This window comes from Notolepis coatsorum (genome assembly GCF_963971535.1).
Source record: "Notolepis coatsorum genome assembly, chromosome: 15".
Lineage (NCBI taxonomy): Eukaryota > Metazoa > Chordata > Actinopteri > Aulopiformes > Paralepididae > Notolepis > Notolepis coatsorum.
In genome coordinates, this window is record NC_140179.1 from 49,448,209 (window position 1) to 49,470,361 (window position 22,153).

Genomic DNA, 22,153 nt, shown 5'->3' on the forward strand with positions numbered 1-22,153 from the left:
CTCTGATTGGCAATGACTGACGCTCTCTGATTGGCCACTCACGCGTTTGCCCAATCGTGTGACGAGCTGTGTCTTTGCCCATTTCCACGTCAAACAGCCTGCAAACTACCTGGCGTTCTATCGCCATGCTCTAAGACAAACTCTAACCTTAACCAACTTCGAAAGAGTGCCTAAGCTTAACCAGTGTAGAAACAGGCGTCGGCCAATCAGAGAGCGTCTCCGAGAAATGCGGGTAGGTTTCGAAATCACGCGGCTGCCACAGGCTTGCCCAGTGAGAGGATTTTCCGGCGCTGCAGCTGGACCCTATTGTCACTCACAGCTGGTCCCTCTGTCATGATGTCATGACGTCATGACGCGGAAGAGCGGTTAAAGTCCACGGGGATTTTCGGCCGCACTTTATTTGTGTCGATGTGGAGCGAGAGAAGGGAATGAGTTTGTAAACTTAAAGAAACGGGATCCTTTTTATTTCTTCACTTCGGCAACTATACCGATCCAGCAGTGACGATGTAAGTATGCTGGCTAAAAAATATTATTACCTCTTTAAAAATAAATACGATTATTATTATTATTAAAACTAAATGCGATTGGTGTCGTCAGCAGACGAAGAGGCGAAGGCATTTGAGCTTATTGAGAAGGATATACTTGATATTCACGTGTGTTTACATTTTTATTTTATTACTTTCATGTTTTACATAATAGTTTTTGTTTTTTTGTTTTGCATATATATATATATATATATTTTTTTTAAATGTTTTAAATTAGTACACTCATTTGAGTAGTGGAAATGGGTAGGATTAAATAAGTGTATACTTCTTACTACTCCTTTTCGAACATGTAAATTGAGTTATGTTTTGCTTTTGTTTAGTTATTCTTTTGTTTGTATTCATTTACATGTTCGAAATAAAGATTTCAAATCAAAATCAAATATACTTTTCGAATTCCTGTTTAAATGTAAATACGTTGTTTTCGTGTTACACTTGTGAACTTGTTTTTATACCTGGTGAGAGCTGCTGCAGTTGATGGGATACACGTGTGTTGTTGATTTAACTGCTGGTAAGTTACACATGATACAAATTAGTGAGCTGATAAACGGATGTTTTCCAGTGCAGTTGTTGTTGAGCTACTTTACTTGACTTCTAATTCAAGTTGAGCGCCGATTTACAGTCACCGCCCATTGAGTGACGCTGATTGAATACAAATTGAACACAACAAAACGAAAGTTAATGATCTTTTAGATTAGATTCAAATGCATTGTCATCATACAGCACAAGTACAGTACAACGAAAATAAGTCTGTCTAACAACCAGAGTGCAAACTTAACGTACAACAAGTGATTTAAACTGGGTATAAAATATATAAATGGTACTACTGAGTAATAGGGCTAATCAGTGTACAATGTTATAGTATTATTGTACAGTGTGTGATACAGACAGTAGTAGTACATCGTACTGGCCAGCTGCGTAACTACTACTAGTAGATTAAGTACTATATAAAAATTATTATATGCAGGTATACAGACAGATGTGGATTATTATGGTATTTAGCTTATTTGAATAACGTGTGCTTTACTTTTACTAAAATAGGATATGTCATAAATGTATTTTCAGAAATTACGAAAGGATGTTTTACTACATATTGTGCGCGCGCATGTCCGTGTGTGTTGGGAACATGCCTCGGCATGTCCTCTGCTTTCGATTTTAAACTCGGGGGTCGGAAATTCCGACTAGGAAAAATAAAATAAAACTGTTTGTATTGTCTTTTACTATTATGGATTTTACTACTAAGTAATCTACCTAGCCTATACTACTACATACTATGCTAATATGTCTATACTACTATGCACTCAAGACTGTAGCACCCACAGTCGTACCCCGCGCCTGCTGACTTCTTGTACAGAAACGTGTAAGTGGCTTTGGATCAAACTAAAAGTGTCAGCTAAATGTAAAATATAAATGTATATCATCAATTCAGAGTTCCTAGTCCAAACTTTGGTATGATGTCTCAACCTGCAATTCGAAACTGGCCCAATGTCCTAACCGGTGTCATCCCTATGTTCCCCGGGTCCCATGTTCCCCGGGTCCTATGTTCCCCGATTGATTGATTGACAATTTTATTAATTTTTATTATTTTATTAATTATTAATGTCCGCCTTGTTTCGAACTGGTTAAGCTTAGGCCCTCTTTCGAAGTTGGTTAAGGTTAGAGTTTGGAATCAGGGCTGGTGGTCTGACTATCTATTGGACCCGGGGAACATAGACATGCTCCCTCCTAACCCAGTTGTACAGTAAATGCCCAAGTATGGCTTTGTCAGTATTCCAATGTACAGTGTCCCCCACCCACCCCCTACCCACCCCACCTCCAATGTACAGTTCCCCCACCCAACCCCACCCCACCTACCCAACCTCCTCCAATGTACAGTTTCTACGTCAAATGTATATACACTCTTTTCTGGACACTTTTTGTATCACAAACAGTACTGTATTTGCAAATCTGGTATGTCATAAATGTATAGATGTAGCAGTAGGCCTACTGTCTATCTGTATGTCGTGAGTGTCATATATGTTATGATGAATTGAAAATGGGGGACCCTGATGTAAACAAGACGAAAGTCTTTCTCTGGTCTGCATCCCCTTAACAATTGTATGCATTGAGCTGTACTGTGTACTGTACCCATTCTGCAATCTGTTAATAAAGTTTTCAATCAATCAAACCCCCAGTTCAAGCCTCACCATCATTATGTCATTTCAAGAAGGCCACTCACATTGTATTTAAACGTTAATGTTATTAGTAATAGCTGTGTTAACAATACATTTGTAAGAGTTATTGAATCCTTGTGTTGTGTTGATTACAACTCAATGAAATTACAAGGCAGCAGTCCCTATAATAAGACGAGGTATTTCTGCTATTCATCTACATCGTTTCATGGTGCTGTAATTAACACAACACAAGTTTGTCCCATCACTGGTGGCCATATTCAAACAAATTTACTGTCAATAACGGTCTAACTTTATTTTTCGATGTGTGTGAGTTCATGTGCAAAATAAATTGGGATCGTTTTTTGGTGAAGTGGCCATTTTAACCTCTTAAGCCCTAGCCATATTTTCAGAAAATTCGGCAAAAAATACATGCCTATGTAAATGAAAGATTGCTCCACTTCTACAAGGCCCATTTGCATGTTCTTGGTATCTATAGGGACATCTATGGATCTCAGGGAATGTATTCCCAGTGTCAGAGATATTGTGTCTGTTACTAGGCTTGAGTAAATTGTAATGAACCAAAGGAGAATATACATTTTCTTGTTCTTTCTTTTCTCATCTTAAAAAATGGCTACTGAGCTCATTCAGCACCTTCTTGAGACCTTCAAGTGTACCTAAGCAAATGAATAAAGGGCAGATGATTTACAGCATTGTTTCTATTATTTTGCCATCCGGACACATGCAATTTTAAATGTGAATATAGAATATCAGGCCTATAAATTACTTTATTATGGCCAAACCACACATCTATGGATCGGGCCAAATCTCCTTTTTCCAATGGCGGAGTTCAATCTGGATTTAGCAAAAACCGTGAATGAAATCTACTGTACAGTTACTATGCTATGTAAATAGCTCCACCATCTTAAAATTGAACTCCAGTTTGAACAAGCTGACTCTAGAGCTATGTGGCAGGGGCTCAAAACGATGACAGACTACAAAGGCGCCTCCCTCAAACTGAACAGTGACATCTCCTTAGCAAATGACCTCAATACCTTCTATGCAAGGTTTGATGCTGGTAATAACAACACCAGCTCACAAGCCACGGCAATGGGGGGGGGGGGGGGGGGGTCGGCTGCTGATGGAGGCGCAGTGTTCAGGGTAACAGAGCATGAGGTGAGGCGGACCTTTAAAAAAGTGAATATCAGGAAGGCAGCAGGTCCGGACGGCATCCCCGGCCGCGTCCTAAAAGTCTGTGCCGACCAACTGGCCCCAGTATTCACTGACATATTTAACCTGTCCTTAGAACAGGCTGTCATCCCCACCTGCCTGAAGAAGTCCACTATTATCCCTGTACCCAAAAAATCCAAGCCTGCTTGCCTCAACGACTACCGCCCTGTAGCTCTCACCTCCATAGCCATGAAGTGCTTTGAGAAGCTAGTAAAGGGCTACATCTGCTCCTCCCTCCCCATCAACATGGACCCCCTGCAATTTGCATACCGCCCCAACAGGTCCACGGAGGACGCCATAGCCCATGTGCTGCACACAGCAGCATCACACCTGGACAAGAGGCAGGGGAACTATGTGAGAATGCTATTCATCGACTACAGCTCGGCATTCAATACCATAGTCCCCTCCATACTCATAGCCAAGCTCAGGGACCTGGGCTTGAACTATGACCTCTGCCAGTGGGTCTTGGACTTCCTGACTGGCAGACCCCAGGTGGTGAGAGCAGGCAACTGCACCTCCTCATCCATCACCCTCAACATAGGGGCCCCCCAGGGCTGTGTTCTGAGTCCCCTCCTCTACTCCCTGTACACACACGACTGTGTGGCTCAGCGGAGTAGCAATACAATCATCAAATTTGCTGACGACACAGTGGTGGTGGGCCTGATCTCTGCCAACGACGAGAGGGCCTACCTGGAAGAGGTCAAGGTCCTGGCGGGATGGTGCCAGGAAAACAGCCTCTCCCTGAACGTCAGCAAAACAAAGGAGATGATTGTGGACTTCAGGAGGTCGGGGGTCAAGGACTACAGCCCCCTCAGCATCGACGGGGCACCGGTTGAGAGAGTCAACAGCTTTAAGTACCTCGGAGCCTACATATCCGAGGACTTGACATGGACCACACACATTGACAGTGTTGTGAAGAAGGCACGACAACGCCTCTACTTCCTCAGGCGCCTAAGGAAGTTCCAAGTCAGTCAGAAGATCCTTAAGAACTTCTACTCATGTACAATAGAGAGCATCTTGACCGGCAACATCACCTCCTGGTTTGGGAATAGCACTGCACAAGACCGAAGCAGACTACAAAGAGTGACACGTTCAGCCGAACGCACAATTGGAGGGGGGCTCCCCACCCTCCAGAACATTTACAACAAGCGTTGCAAGGGCAAGGCTAAGAGAATCATTAAAGACTCCAGTCACCCGAACAACTGCCTCTTTGAACTGCTGCGGTCAGGCAAGCGATACCGGAGTCTCAAGGCGAGCACAGAAAGACTCAGAAGAAGCTTCTATCCCCAGGCCATCAGGCTGCTAAACGAGAACACTACACAACAACAACCACCAAACGCACATAGCACACACATCCACACGCACACACTCACTTTAAACAAACACACTGTAGCACCCACTCCACACACTTTATAGCACACACCCACTTTAAACAAACACACTGTAGCACCCACTCCCCACACTTTATATTTATTGATGAAGGATTGCACTACAACTCGTACACCTTACTGTAAATTGTACCTCATCCCATTTCTGCTTTGCACTATATAGTACTGTACATTAGTACACTGCATAGTATTGTATATTATATGGTAACTCAGAACATTGTACATATGTCTATACCGAACACTGTGACCTCATTTTCTTCTTCTAAATTACATGCTATACTATGTTATTTGATACTATCTTGTCTAGCACAGTCTCTGGAGCGTAACAGTAAGAAGCATTTTGTATGAAAGTATTCTGTACTTCTGTATGACAACTATTAAAGAAACTTGAAACTAAAGAAACTTGAAACTTTCATCAGATTGCCACACGTTTTTTTTTAGACGTTCAAAGAAACGAACTACGTTCTATTTTATGGCAATAGCGTTCAGGTTTGTTCGACCCGTGAGATATGATCCCGAAATAACGTAAAAAAATTAAAGTTCACACTGGAAGTCAGATGATTGACAGGGGCTGGCGTGAGCTGGGAAGTGTCGTTTTATGAAATTTGAAAGCCATGTGTCTCTTCTTTCATAGGACTACACACGTATGACGGCTTCCTTTTATTTCCGTCTAATTCATCCGGTTTCCATGGGGATGTGCCGAGATATTAACTTTATTGATCTATTTATGGCGTGAAATTATTCTCGGTCCGGTACCGGACCGCTCAGGCTTGAGGGGTTAAGTAGATGGACTACATTGTACACGCAACAATGGTGTGTGTGTGTGTGTAGAAAGGGCTTGTGTCTGACCAGATGTTCTGTGTTGCAGCAGACCAGCCATGGCCAACGGATACGCAAACGGCAACGCCTCCGCGGCCACCGGCAAAGGCTGCACGACCAGTGACCCCGATGTCCAGCCGACCTGCGACATGGAGGACACGGTGGAGTTCAGGCTCATGATGAGCTACGCACAGCGGAGGAGACCCGGGGACGTCCGGCTAGCTGCCCCGGGCGGCCTGAGTGCTCGGCAGCGGGGCGCAGGTACAAGCGGCAGAGAGACTGACCAAGAGAAGAAGAAGAAGAAGAAGAAGGGTTTGAAGGAGAGACTCAGGTTTTGCAGCTGTGTCAGAGACAAGGAGGAAGAGGAGGAGTGTGGAGAGCCAGACTCTGGCGGTTGCTTCAGGACCATGGGTCAGGCATATGGTGAGTACCAGTTCAGAAATATTTTTTTTGAAATAAAACAATATTTTTGGTCACATATCTGACCCAGGCACATCAAAGTGCAGAAACGGATTCAAAAAGAGCTATCATTGCACAGAACTAGGGATGCTCGATATTGGCCTTTTTACCGATATACCGATATTGTCCAACTCTTAATTTCCGATACCGATATCAACCGATACCGATATATGCAGGGTCCCCCCCCCCAAAAAAAAACTGAATAATTTCAGGTATTAATTAACATTACATATGTCTTGTTGTGGAATTAACACAACATTATGCATACTTTTGACAACAAATAAAATCAGAATTTGTTCTTACTTGCTTGCCTGGCTAAATAAAGGTTATAGAAATGTAAAGAAAAATAAAATAAAATTGGAATACCGATATTTTCCGATATCACATTTTAATGCCAATATCGGCCGATAATATTGGTAGGCCGATAATATCGGACATCCCTACACAGAACCATAACAAGTGGCAATAACGGTAAACAATAACACACACAGGCATAACACAACGCCTCCTACTGCACACTGAAGGAATATAACAAATTCGTTTGTTTTAAATCACCAGGACATGTGTGATTAGGCATACCCTTGTTTACACATCCCACACTACTATGTTGATATGTACAGTAGGGCTGCAACGATTAGTCGACATAATCGACTATGTCGATTATAAAAAATCGTTGATGAGGAATTTTGCACTACCTATCTTTGTGAAAGTGGCTTCTCAGCTCTGGTCCAGCCAGCTGAAGACTTCTTAGCTTAACATAACAGACCGACAGTAAGTTTGGGGGAACTAATGGGATAACTGGGGATGTTGTTTGGTCCTGACAAGAGTCTTTGAGGTCATGCTCAATGTCCAATCTGTTCCTCTGCTCTGTCTTCAGCTGGACCAGAGCTGAGAAGCCACTTTCACAAAGATGGGTAGTGCAAATTTTTTTTTTTTTTATATAATTGTTTTTCGATTAGTCGACTAATCGAAAAAATAATCTACAGATTAGTCGACTACCAAAATAGTCATTAGTTGCAGCCCTAATGTACAGTTAACTGCAGGTTTAAAAAAAGAAAAATGTCGGATGCATTTCTAAAATAATAAAATAAAAATACAACAAAGAGTAGCCTACCTGCTGCCATGACTTTCTTAGTGGGAGAAGTGATATATTGTGTTCTGAACGAGAGCAGTGACTTTTGGCTCGTAAGATATTGTCAACGCAATCCGAAGGCATTGGTGAAGAGTGCAACAAGAGTTGCTTTTTTATAAAAAAATTTGGATCCACTTTTTCTCCTTGTTGTTCTATTTTTCTCCCATCCCAATTTCGTATCGCCAATTCTCCCCTCCCCTGTCTTGAACGTTGCTAGACTATGCCTCCCACTGGTCGGCTGTAGTGAGGATAGAAGCCTTGCATCACGTGTCCCCTCCGGTACACGAGGAGGCAGCCTGTCGCATCTTTTCACCAGACAGCGCGGACTCTCAGTGGCGAGGAGTAACGCGTGGGAGGCTCACGCTGCCCCCGATACTTCCTGTCTCTGCTGTACAGGCGTCACCCAACCGACCTGTAGGAGTCACTGTCCACAACGTCCAATCCCCACCCATCGACTTTCCACCCGCTACCTCTGTCAATTGAGATAGTATGACGACTGGCCCAAGCCGCAGGCAATGCCGACTCGGGGAGTCGAGACTGGAGTCTCTTGCATTGGTGACGAGCGTAATCTCCGCTACGCCACCCAGCCGCCTGCTAGAGTTGCTTTTTTATTGAGTTCATTTGTGAAAAGCTTGATTCACATGTCAATGTATGTTGATCCAAACATACTCAGCACAACGATCCCTACGAATTTCCCCACATCGATGGAAGGGACCACTTCCTTTTGCTTTGGAGGAAAAGTCCCCTTCTGTTGCAACAGTGAACGGGTCTCTGGCAAAGCCCATCACCTCTGTGGGCAGAGTAAGTCCATCCAATCGACCAGCAAAGTTCTCTTTCAAACTTGCAATGAAATGTGTCATCACATCAGTAATTTGTGGTCAGGGCTTGTCAAATGACGCTCGCCGGATGTTTCGTCTTGTAACTCGAGAATGGAATCAATAGGTCTTGAGCCATATCGGCCGATACCGATCCGATACCGATCGTTTTTGGTTTTATAAAAAAATAAATAAAAAAAATATATATACTTTTTTGATTTTTTTTTATAAAATATATATATTATATAATTATACTTGTAGTTGTATTATCTGCGAGACATCGCCACCACGCAACAAGTCAAAATGCTCGCTATCTCCACTGTCTGTGTGTATACTCTGCTTTGGTCAAATCACATTCAGCATGCCCTCAGAAGGGTATATCTGCGGCTCTGCAGATATACCCTACTCCCTCAGCTAGCCCCTTTCGTGACTGAGATGCAAGCCGGGGCTCGAATATGCATCGAATCAATGTTACAAGACATTGCTATCAGGAGCTATCTGTAGCTACTGCTAGCCGGCTAGATAACGTTAAGACACGCCTCAGTGAACTATTTAGTTTAATGGGACATTTCGTTTTGAACAGTGAGTTAACGTGAGCTAACGTGAGCTATCATGCACTACTAGACTATTGCTGGAGCATTTGTTGATATCAGGAGCTATCAGTAGCTAGCCGGCTAGATACCGTTAGACAATGTAAACTAAAAGTGAATAGTTGACTGGGTAATTTTGTTTAAACAGTAACGGTAGCTAACGTTAGCTCACAGAGGTTGCATGCACTAGAGCAGACTATTGCCGAAGCTTGTTTACACGGGTAAGGGAGGAGGAGGAGGAGGAGCGGCAGTTTGCAGGTCCTGTGTGTCTGAGACTGAAGTCAGCGAGTGAGATCTCCGCTAAGAATTGGATCATGTTTTTCGATCGGTTTTCACGATTGGCGAAAATAAAGCATTATCGGAATTCACCGATCTCATATTTATACTGAATATCGGCCGATACCGATCGCTGGCCGATCGATCGGGGCATCCCTATATTAAATTCTTTTTGAGGCGTGCTGTCCTATAAGTGCCAAGTAATAGTTTCATGGACCAAGACCACAACAGTCTCCTCTCCTATAGCGTCAAATGTTTTATCTGCTGACGGTGACAAAGCACAATACCTGTTGGTTTTTTGTTCACTCATTGTTCAGGGAAACACATTGTTAATGACATTGATGGATTGTGAATTTTGTGATTGACTAAAATTATATTTATTTGGAAAAATAAATAGTCACTTTATTTGAAGAGTCAAAACTGTTCTCTTGGCTTTGTTTTGTTCATAGTAGTAACGCTCATGTCATGATAAATCTTGTTAGGTCAAAACTACAGGAATATACATTAAAAAATAATTATAATACAATAAATATATATATATTATCAGTATCGACCATGAGGAGAAGAAAGTTATCGATATCGGGGTAAAGAAAATCAATATCATGCACCCCTAATTAGGGATGCACGATATTGATTTTGACACCGATACCGATATCGATAACTTTATGCTCCTCAAGCCGATAACCGATATCGATAACCGATATTTATTGTATTATAATTTTTTTTTAAATGTATATATTTTTTTTTTAATCAATTATTATTATTTTTTTAGTAGCGGTACTGCTATCGGTACTCGAGAAATTATGGAGTTTTTATTTTTGAGGAATTTAAACGTCGCAAACTAATCTTGTTGGCCGTTTTCTATCTCTCCTCCCTCGGTCTCTCTCTGCCTGCGCGAGCGGGCTGTGCTCTTACACACACTCACTCACACACACACAGCTCTGCTCTCGACAGCACCCGTGTGTGCGCGTGTGTGAGTGAGTGTGTGTAAGAGCACAGCCGGCTCGCGCAGGCAGAGAGAGACCGAGGGAGGAGAGATAGAAAACGGCCAACAAGATTAGTTTGCAACGTTTAAATTCCTCAAAAAAAGTCTGGGTCTATTTTACTAAAGTCGATGCTGACAACGCTCGTTGCCACAAGTGCAACAAGACATTTGCCAGTAATGTATAAGCGCTGGTACTTGTCAATGTGGCTGGCGGGGAGCAGCTAACGTTATAGCTCCGAGTAGAATAATGGCTGACAATCCGGAGGTAAATAAACGAACGAGAGCTTCTGATTGGTGGTAAGAAGAAGAGGTGGGTGCAAGCGGAGGGACGTAATTGGCAGATCGACTGTCTGTCTCCGAATGTAACGTGACTACGTCACAGCCAGGAAAGGGAGCGCTGGATTTGTGTAAAACTCCCTGTTCCTAAACCACACGCTGTCAGTCATACCACAGTACTGGCAAAACGGGAGGAGGCTATAATAAAAACAAGCGCCCTTCATCCAAATCCACCCACAACGGATTTCTTTTAACCAAAAAATTTATTATATATTATCGGAGCTATTAATAACGTTATCGGGTTTATCGTCATAATTGCTTATCGGCCCGATAATTATTGGCCCGATAATTATCGTGCATCCCTACCCCTAATATTTAGTCATTTTAATTTATTTTTCGTTTTAGTCAGTTTTAGTCAACTAAATGTCTTGAGCATTTTTGTCTATTTTTAGTTAATGGAAAAAAACTTGTCAGAAATAGTCAACATGGAACATATTCTGATTTAAATTGCGTATTTATTTTTTAACCTAGGGGAATCTGAGTCTGCGGCACAAGTAATACACAGGAAGGGTGCACTGTCGATCTGTGAATGGAGAAATAACTTAATAAGACACATTATGCGCCCAGTAGGCTTGGGCGGTATGACTGTACTAACTAACGTGGCTAATCGTTCCGGGAGCTAACGTCTGCCTGGCTGGTTGCTGGCTAACTAACGTGGCTAATCGTTCCGGGAGCTAACGTCTCTGCCTGGCTGGTTGCTGGCTAACTAACGTGGCTAATTGTTCTGAGAGCTAACGTCGGTACCTGGCTGGTTGCTGGCTAACTAACGTGGCTAATCGTTCTGAGAGCTAACGTCTCTGCCTGGCTGGTTGCTGGCTAACTAACGTGGCTAATCATTCTGAGAGCTAACGTCGGTACCTGGCTGGTTGCTGGCTAACTACCGTGGCTAATCGTTCTGAGAGCTAACGTCTCTGCCTGGCTGGTTGCTGGCTAACTAACGTGGCTAATCGTTCTGAGAGCTAACGTCGGTACCTGGCTGGCTAACTAGCTATCGTTCTGTGATTTGTTTACTTGGTAACACGGGTTGCTAAGGCATTTAGGTGCGAGGTTGAAGAAAGTGCACTTTTAGGTTGAAAGAACGGCCCTAATGTCAACGTGTTTCAATATAAGCGTTATGTATAGGGATGTCCGATATTATCGGCCTACCGATATTATCGGCCGATATCGGCATTAAAATGTGATATCGGAAAATATCGGTATCTGTTTTCAATTTTCTTTTTCTTTTTTCTTTTAAATTTTTTTTTTCTTCATTTCTATAGAAACTATGTCCGATATTATCGGCCTACCGATATTATCGGCCGATATCGGCATTAAAATGTGATATCGGTTGCTATCGGTATCGGAAATTAAGAGTTGGACTATATCGGTAAAAAAGCCAATATCGATGGTGATAACGATCCCTTCCCTTACTAAATATGAATTCATGTTCTAAATAATACCTCTAATGTATAAAAAAAATGCAGCTTTAAAAAATATAGCTTTGTATCTTTTAAATGTAATGTAAATTATAACCGTAACCTCACAAAGATACGAATTAATAAAGTAACTAATAGTAGTAACTAGTAAATTAAAGTGTAATATATGTGTTAATGCCACACAACGTTACGTATGCCTTTGTTAATCATAACGTTGATGCAGTAGCGTATGGCATAGTGTTGGCTGTAACGGACATTGAGAATAACAGCAGCACTACTGCACACATTAAAATTGCGATTCTAATAGATTCTAACATTTTCAAATCGATGCAGTTGAATTGTCACCTTAGGATCTATGCATTTCGATACATTGTCACACCCTAGGCTACTGTTAATCAATCTGTTGGTCATTAATTGTGTCCATCTGGCTCAGTCACAGGATGTACGTTAGCTAGGTTTAAGCGTACTTATACTTTGTGAGCCAACCCCGGGCCCTGTGAGCCGGCACGTGGCTAGCGTTAGCATCAGGCGGCTAGCTAGTAGCTAGCAACAGACAGGCTAATCCACCACAAATGGCTCCATGATATACTAGTCCATACAAATTCACTCAGTCATATGGTGCTAATGCATTTTTACATTTACCTGGATTTCCTTGTGAAAGGTCTTGAGATGTCGTTTGAGATTAGTGGTGTTTTTCCACCTTAATTCGATGACCACATTTCTCCCCGGGCTGAGCGGGCTCTCCTCGTGTTTCACTTTTTTCAACGATGCATTCTGTAGCTCCTTCGAGCTCTATATATCTAAAGTATGCCCAGAGGTCTGGTCTTCGTTTTCTTCGGCCCTCGGCCTCACCCTGTTGCTGTTGGCCCGCGGCCGCCATTGTCTGACTGAGCTATTTGATAATGCTAGTATGCCACCTACTGGGCTTTCGACCTCTGTGCTTGTGCTGCTGTGTGAGGGAAAGAATGAACCAAAGCCCACGCGCTGCTTTGGCTGCAGTCACAGCCGGAAACGGAAATACTGAAATAATAATGAATTATTCGAAAAGTTATAATTATTTTGTCTCGTCTTGTTTTAGTCAACAATATCAACATACATGAAGAGAAATGTTGTCCTGGTTTTTGTAAATCACATTTTTGTGTCCTCAGATGTGGTCAACGTTATTTAATTAACTATTTATTTAGTCACGTTAGCGTCACGTGGTCTTCAATAACGTGACGTCACGTCTCGTTGTCGTCATGAATAAAACCTTCGTTGACTAAGATCTTTCGTCATAATTTTCATTGACAAAATGAACACTGCGTGATACGCTAGTATTGCGATATTAAAGGGGAACTATCTTATAAATGGCCTTTTTGAGTGTTTAGCATTGTTTCCTAGCTATGTGAACTTATATTAATATGATCTATGTCTCTAATTCTCATATTGGTGCATTCTTCCAATTCTCCTCTCACAATATTCACCCTCACTGAACTGAGTCATCTGAAAATGTGCTGATTTGTGATGTCAGAGAGACTCAGCTGCATGATAATGTGGCTGTGTGGCATCAGGCTCATGATGAGCTGCACACAGTGGTTGGAGCCCAGGCTCAAAACGGCTTAAGATCTTGAGGTAGAAAAATGCTGTTTACAGAGGTGTTCCATAGACTCACAGGAATTGTGTAAAAGTGCCCAAATAGTGAAAGAAATAGTAAAATAGTTCCCCTTTTAATATTGCGTTTTTTCTTTTTTTCTTTTTTTGATAATTTTATTTATTACCTTTTTTCAACTGCAAAGTAAAACGTTGTCAACATGTTTTATCTAATAAAATAAAGTTCAGTCTGTTCATCTCACTTCAATCATTTTTATTGCAGCACATGGTATTTTCTCAAGCAGACAGATGTAAACACTGTAATCTGTGTTGCATGTACCTGACAAACTGAACTGTTTGTATTAGTCATATTCCAACTTAACTGAATGCGTGTGTGTGTGTACTACTGTACCATTACAGGTATTGAAATGAACAATGCAACTTCCTTATACAAAAAAAAATTAGATTTTTTTTATGAATACGGTAATTAAATATCGATACTTGGCATCCCTGTATCGATACAGTATCGCGATACTACTACGTATCGATTTCTCCCCCCACCCCTAGTACCTAGTGGTATAGGTTTATGTTCTCTCTCTCTCTCTCTCTCTCTCTCTCTCTATCTCTATCTCCAGATGTTGGAGGAATGGAGAAGGTGGCCTGCAGACTGACTAAGATGGCTGATGGTGTTGAATTCTCTCCTTCGGACATAGAGTCTGATGGACAGGAAGGTAAGACCTCTATCTCTCTTGCTCGTCTTTCTCTCTCTGTCCCCCTATCTGTCTTTCTCTCTCTGTCCCCCTATCTGTCTTTCTCTCTCTGTCCCCCTATCTGTCTTTCTCTCTCTGTCCCCCTATCGGTCTTTCTCTCTATGTCCCCTAGGGCTGGGCGATTCTTGCTAAAATGTGAATCACGATTTTCCTCCCTAAGAATTGAGATCACGATTTTCTCACGATTCTTTTTTATTATAACTTTATAAAAACATTTATTGCACTTTCTTAAACGGACAACATAACACATATATCAATGTGCTTGACTTAATGGAAAACTCCAACATTTTGGTCTACCCTGGAGTTAGACAAGACGATACATAAATGTTTCTTCTCTGTGCATGCAGTAGGAGTAGGAAGACATTGGGAACTAGGCTAATGGAGGAACCTACTTCCAGTGACTGACGCTAAGCTAGGCTAACGGTGCGTGTCTTCCTACTCCTACTGCATGCACAGAGAAGAAAAAGGTATGTATCTTAACACCAACATTTTGGGAACCCTGGAGTTAGACAAGAAGATAAATACCTTTTTCTTCTCTCTGCATGCAGTAGGAGTAGGAAGACGTGCACCGTTAGCCTAGCTTAGCGTCAGTCACTGGAATTAGGTTCCTCCATTAGCCTAGTTCCCAATGTCTTCCTACTCCTACTGCATGCACAGAGAAGAAAAAAGGTATGTATCTTCTTGTCTAACTCCAGGGTAGATGGCAAATAAGCTAATTTCCCAAAATTTTGGAGTTTTCCTTTAACATATCTTATATCTTAACTTATAACAAAGTGCTTGACTTAAACTTAAAAGTCTCTTGTAATACAAAATAACTAGTCTCTTTTCCTCTCTTATTTTAGAACACTTAATCAAAGTGATTCACTTAAATGCTGCTGAACATAAAAAAAACTAGAATGTAAAATGTATGAATAAACTTAGGTGTGATTGCTTCATCAGTAATGAATGTTCGGTTATCGCTCTCTCTTTCTTTTTTTTAAACTTTGGCCATTCCCCTGGCTCTTTTATACGTTTATCGCATTTATTCTGGTCAAGGATGACCGACAGAAACAGGCTGAAAGGGTTCAGATGGGGGGGAAGACGCTCTGGGAAAGGCACGGCTGCAGTCCGGGATTCGAACTCGCTAAACCCCAGATCCGTGACGAGCACGGTTGTCCCCGGCGCTGAAATAGCGCTCGCGGTACGTGGTGAGCTACTGGAGCTCCCCCTATCGCTCTCTTTCTATCTCCCTCTCCTTTTTTTATCCACTTTTTCTCCCATTTTCTATTTTTCTCCCATCCCAATTTTTCATATCGTCCAATTCAACCCTGTCTTCGAACGTTGTTTCTTGCCTCCCACAAGCCGGCTGCAATGTGGACTAAGTCATACATAGCACGAGTCCCCTCCGATACTCGAGGTAACAGCCGTCGCATCTTTTCACCTGCGCGGCTCGATCTTTCAGCGTCGAGGGTCTGGGCTTTGGAGGGGCCCCGCCCCCGTCGCTTCTTGATTCTACTGCGCAGGCGCATCAACCGACCTGTAGGAGTCGCTGTCCACAACGCCCGATCCCCACCCTTCAGTTTCCCTCCCCGTAATACGGCCAATGTGTATTACTGTGGACGACCAGCTAAACTGAAAGCAATGTGGAGAGCGGGGCTCGAACAGGAAGCATCCTGTTTGAGCCCAGTCTCCAGCATTCGTTGTGAGCGCCTTGCCCACTGCGCCACGTAGCCGCCCACTTCTTTCTATCTCCCTCTCATGTTCTTTTTCTTAGTAAGTGCACCCAATTTTGCACTTTTTGATCCTTTAAATGTTTGCAAAGGATCCTCACAGAAACCACTTTCCTTTCCTCCATAATGTGGGCAGATAACCAAAATGTCTTCAGATGATATTAAACCAGCAGCATTGTAGGCCATTTAAACATAGCAGATCAGTGCAATTTATGAACGCAGCAGCTTGAACATGGGAAACAGCGCACTTTGCGAATGCTGCTCTAGAAGTCATCCTCGCTCAAACACACACAACACACAGACACACACACAGAGTCCGCTTCTCTTTCCTGTTCACCAGCTCAATGTGGCTTCAAATGATAAAGACGGCCGAGCCGTTTTATGTTCATCACATCCATGAATCCATTCCACAGTTTAGACACGACAGCTTATTTAGGCCGATCCGATACAAACATCCATTAATTTACGTTGCCTCTGTTCCTAGTGTGCTTATTATAAATTGTCTTGTCGGCATTCATCCAGTGGAGTTTTTGGACAAATGTAAAGGCAATCCTACGGACCAACGTTGCCTTGAGTCTCCAGGTATGATGTTGGCAGTCAGTCAGACGCGCTCGGAATTGCAGTCCAAAAAAAGAGATTATAGAGATCAGACGTACTTTATAAAACAAACAAGATTTATTCTAAAGCAAAGTATTTATTTTCACAACAGCCCCAGTAGCTGGCTATAACTATAAAACAAACAAAGGATTTGGTAAATGAAGATAAACTAACAATTAAGTGCACCGCTCTACCCAAGGCCTGCCTGAGCTTAGACTGCCTGCCATATTATAAGAGTGGTAAGGTCATATTATAGGAGTGGTAAGGTCATATTATAGGAGTGGTAAGGTCATATTATAGGAGTGGTAAGGTCATATTATAGGAGTGGTAAGGTCATATTATAGGAGTGGTAAGGTCATATTATAGGAGTGTTAAGGTCATATTATAGGAGTGGTAAGGTCATATTATAGGAGTGGTAAGGGGAAATATGGGAAAAGGGGAGTAGACCAGGTAAGATTCCATATTGGATTCCATTATGACATATAATAATAAACACATTTAATAAACCCAAAGCACAAAGAAGATAATAAACTACATATCTAATGAGGTAATAAAGATCAAATGTGCACCCTATTCTGGTATAAGAATTTGGCTCCTACAATCTCCCTCTATCTTTCTCTCTCACTATCTCCCTCTGTGTGTCTCTCTCTCTTTCGGTCTCTGTCTTTCTCTCTGTCTCTCTTCTGTCTTTATTTTCTGTTCTTTATTTCTTCCTTCAGAGACAGATTGTTTCTATCAATGGACAAATGTATCTCATATCTCATTGTGGAGAAAAAGCGTTGAATCTAAAAGAATGACCCTTAACCGTCTCTCTACCTGTTACACTACAGATGTCCTCTTAACCCTCTCTACCCGTTAACTTGTTACACTACAGATGTCCTCTTAACCCTCTATCTACCCGTTAACCTGTTACACTACAGATGTCCTCTTAACCCTCTCCCTACCCGTTAACCTGTTGCACTACAGATGTCCTCTTAACCGTCTCTCTACCCGTTAACCTGTTACACTACAGATGTCCTCTTAACCGTCTCTCTACCCGTTAACCTGTTACACTACAGATGTCCTCTTAACCGTCTCTCTACCCGTTAACCTGTTACACTACAGATGTCCTCTTAACCCTCTCTATACCCGTTAACCTGTTACACTACAGATGTCCTCTTAACCCTCTCTCTACCCGTTAACCTGTTACACTACAGATGTCCTCTTAACCCTCTCTATACCCTCTTAACCCTCTCTATACCCGTTAACCTGTTACACTACAGATGTCCTCTTAACCCTCTCTATACCCGTTAACCTGTTGCACTACAGATGATGTGGAGAAACTAATTGGCCTGTTGTTGAGAGAGACAGGAGACAGATTCAATGAGGAGGTAAGAAGATTGGCCTGAATACTACTACTATTATTATTATTATTATTATTATTATTATTATTATTATTATTATTATTATTATTATTATTATTATTATTATTATTATTATTATTATTATTATTATTATTATTATTATTATTATTTATTTATTATTATTATTATTATTATTATTATTATTATTATTATTATAGCTACTATTACAACTACTACTGTTACTATTGCTACTATTACTATTGATATTACTACTATTATTAGTACTACTATTACTACTACTACTACAGTATATTACAAATGATATACTACTACTACACATATTATTCTACTACTACCAGTACTACAAATAGTATTCTACTACGACCAGTGTTGCGATACTCCTATCAACACTGGCTGCACACACGCTAATGACGCCACGTGCACGCACGCTCCCAGGGCGTGTGCTCGCGCTCCCACGCATGCGCATAAATGTTCCCTCGCATAAGGACAGACTAAAAACAATGCCTAATTGCCTCTACGAATGGAATGTAACACCTGACGACCGGCGCTATTGATATGCAAAGTAGCCAGGTGTGTACTGCGAGTTGGCGCATCAGTCGAGTGCAGCGCATTCCTGTGTGCACGCGCGGTGCACACGCTTCTGCTCACAAAACTTTGGTTGCCCGGAGTGCAATCTCGTCCCATGAGCAACGCATCGCTGACTACGACACATATTCTACTACTACTATTACTACTACCACTACAACACATATTCTACTATTATTACTACTACTACAAATATTCTACTACTACTAATTCTACAAATGTTCTACTACTACTACACATATTCTACTACATATTCTACATTATTATATTCTGTTGGTATAAATGGAGTAATGGGGGTTGTAGTTTCTTTCTTTGTCCATATGGTGTCGCCATTAACCTCACTAATATCAGACACTACTTGCGGGGAAAAAAAATGTGAATGTTTTTTTCACTTGTCTGTGTGAAGGAATAACAAATAAATAAAGCTTGTATGAAAGACAACTTTGCCATTAAAGTTGCAGCTCATCTCATCTCTCACCCCAGGTGCTTAAAGACGCACATCTAGCCAGAGAGCTGTTTGGGACCTACTGTTTCTTTGAGAGGTTGATGTCAGCCTTCCTAAGTAGGATTGGCTTCCAAAGCTTTAACCCCGAAGCTCCGGGGTCACAGGGGTCACCAAAGACCCAGATTGCCTTGACCTGCGAGGTAACAACAAGCCTTTGTATTCAAACTCACACATCCTCCTTTGTTGTGTTTCTTTGTTTCTCATTTCATATAAGCATATAGGTGTCATTTTTTGTCATTTTTTGTATATATATATATATATATATATATATATATATATATATATATATATATATAAAATGGGGTTGCCCATCACTCTGATTAGTCGATCTTGAAGCTTTTTCCCCCCCATGCTGAATGAGTTATTTGATTTCCTGAATAAATTTTTTATAATAAGCACAATAAAAGCTGCTAAGCACTCTGTTTCTCCTCTTCAGGTCACCAGTCGGCTGTCAGCGGTGGACCTGCACCCTATGAACCGTCTGATGGGGTTTGGAGCTAAATACCTGCAGGAGCACTTCTCCACCTGGGTCGCACAGCAGGGGGGATACGTACGTACACACACAGAAATATCCCGGGTTTATCTTTATTACGGATCCCCATTAGTCATCACCGCAGCAACAACTAGTCTTCCTGGGGTCCACACACAACAAACAGTGCATGCATACATAACATTATAGTAGCATACATTTAAAAATATATTCCAATATTCCTACATATACAAATAATTCCAAATAGCATTACAGTACAGAGTATCAGATCACAGACAATACAATAAAAGGGATTTAACTCTCAGACAGTCATATCTTTACAGTGTACACTACAGTATCTGTGTGTTTCTTTTATCTCATGTGTGTGCATATCTTCGTTGTCTTTATCTATCTCTCATGTGTGTGCATATCTTCTTTGTCTTTATCCATCTCTCGTGTGTGTGTATCTCTCTTTCTTTGTCTTTATCTCTCTCTCGTGTGCATCTATTTCTTTGTCTTTATCTCTCTCTCTGTGTGCATCTTTCTTTATCTTTATCTCTCTCTCTCTCTGCAGGAGGAAGCTTTCGAGAGTGAGGATGACGATGAGGTGCATTGAACCCTATGCACGACACCAGACCCCTAGCACCAAGCCTTAATCAGCCACGTTTCCAGGTTGCTCAGCTTTGAAAATGAACGGGCTTCCAGTGAGCAGTGTGACTGAGCTACTCACTGTGTGTCCGACTCCGTACTGTTCTATACTAGTACAGAGCTGCCGACCGAAGGCTGGATGCCAACCAATCACTCGGCTACTCTACGTCACCTGATCAAATGACCGCTTCTTGGATGTGATTTTGAAGGAGATTTCTTTGAGATAGCGGAGTGACTTCACAAACGTCTCCCAGAGTGCATCTGTCATTTGGTAAAAGCACCACAATGCAACACCAGTGAATGTTGCATGAACATTGACAATAAAAAAAATCTATTTTCTGTAATTTCATGCAACTTAAAAACATGGCAAACACCGGGTAAGTTCCAAATTTCACTGCAATAATATTATATACTTTTCTTTTTTATTTATATTATTAAACACATGGTGGCGCTGTGCCTGTGCCCCTATACAGTACCATTGTTTAGGGCAGGGGTTCTCAAACTTTTTTATACGACAACCCCATTTTATTTAGGAATTTTATTTAATGTACCGCGTAATTTCAACGTGGAATTAAGGAATATCAAAAGGCGGCGGCCGGGTAGTGCAGCGGACTAAGCGTCAGAGACACTGGTATCGAATCCGGCTGTCAGCGGTGCCTCCGGCTTGGCCGGTCGTCATACTGACACAATTGGCAGTGTCAGCGGGTGGGAAGCCGGTGGGTGGTAATCTGGTCGTTGTAAACAGCAACTCCTACAGGTCGGTCAGGGCGCCTGCACAGCGAGGGAAGGAACTGGTGAAGGTAGTGTGACCTCCCACGTGTTACACTTCACCAATGAGAGTCCGCGCTGTCAGGTGAAAAGAGGCTGCTGGCTGTCTCCTACGTATCGGAGGAAGCATCTGATAGACTTCAGGGCTCCCTAGACCGGCAAGTAGGGGGCAAATGCGTGCAACGACTAGGAAGGGGAGGGGGGAATTGGCATAACGACTAAATTGGGATGGGAGAAAAATACAGAAAAATAGGAGGAGAAAAAGTAAATAAAAAAAAAAAAAAATCAAAATATAAGCACACGTTGTTGAACTTGATCATGCATATTTATTAGAAAATGTAATTACAGCACTGTTATCAATACACATTTAAAAGACGAGGCATACTTAGGCAAAATATGTTGCCAGGACATATACAAAAAAAGAAAAAGTGGTGTTTTTTATTTATTATTTATTTTGCCAATGCCTACGTACCGATGACCCCATTTTGGGTCGCGAACCATAGTTTGAGAACCGCTGGTTTAGGGGAAGCCCTGAACACCACACGACACCATCCTGTTGCGCACGGCGATGTGAGCAGCTGAGCTATGAGCGCAGTTGTCAGCTGTGTAGCAGAGGAGAGTGTAAAAAAAAACGATTCCAAAAAAGCAGCGTTTGAGAATTTGGACAGAGGAGCTTCACTCAGCCGTACTTCAATGACTCTTTCTTATGCCGTACCCGTGGGGGGGGGGGAGTGTTGTGGTATTTTTTTGTTAAAATAAGTGTTTAATAGCTCCAACAGCCATCACTGATATAGAGTGTTTGGTCAGTAACATGGGTCTCCCAGTCCCTCCTCCACTCTGCATTACACAGAAAATACATTTTCTGGTAACCCTTCCCACTTTATCCAATCAGGAGTGAGAACCCTAGATGTTTTTACTTATTTCAAGAAATCTTGCCAAGCCGGGCGGCTACGTGGTGCAGTGGGCAAGGCGCTCACCACGAATACTAGAGGCTGGGCTCAAACAGATCATCTCCCTGTTCGAGCCCAGCGC

At 41.9% G+C, this 22,153-nt stretch overlaps 1 protein-coding gene across 1 annotated transcript; it reads left to right on the plus strand.

Annotated features, from left to right (window-relative positions):
- The first annotated feature begins 409 nt into the window (after positions 1-409).
- LOC311241701 (apoptosis facilitator Bcl-2-like protein 14) lies at positions 410-21,294 on the plus strand. Its single transcript, XM_084330582.1, has 7 exons — positions 410-506; positions 6,179-6,552; positions 14,342-14,437; positions 18,091-18,152; positions 19,215-19,376; positions 19,673-19,786; positions 20,280-21,294. Exons 2-7 carry the CDS (start codon positions 6,189-6,191, stop codon positions 20,319-20,321), a joined length of 840 nt encoding a protein of 279 aa, XP_084186708.1. The 5' UTR covers positions 410-506; positions 6,179-6,188; the 3' UTR covers positions 20,322-21,294.
- The last annotated feature ends 859 nt before the right edge of the window (positions 21,295-22,153 follow it).

Bases quoted from the DNA above. Each gene is read 5' to 3' on its own strand.
- LOC311241701 (XM_084330582.1), top strand. From the start codon at position 6,189: ATGGCCAACGGATACGCAAACGGCAACGCCTCCGCGGCCACCGGCAAA. The intron at 6,553-14,341 runs GTGAGTACCAGT...CTCTATCTCCAG, and splicing joins GACCATGGGTCAGGCATATG to ATGTTGGAGGAATGGAGAAG. The intron at 19,377-19,672 runs GTAACAACAAGC...TCTCCTCTTCAG, and splicing joins AGATTGCCTTGACCTGCGAG to GTCACCAGTCGGCTGTCAGC.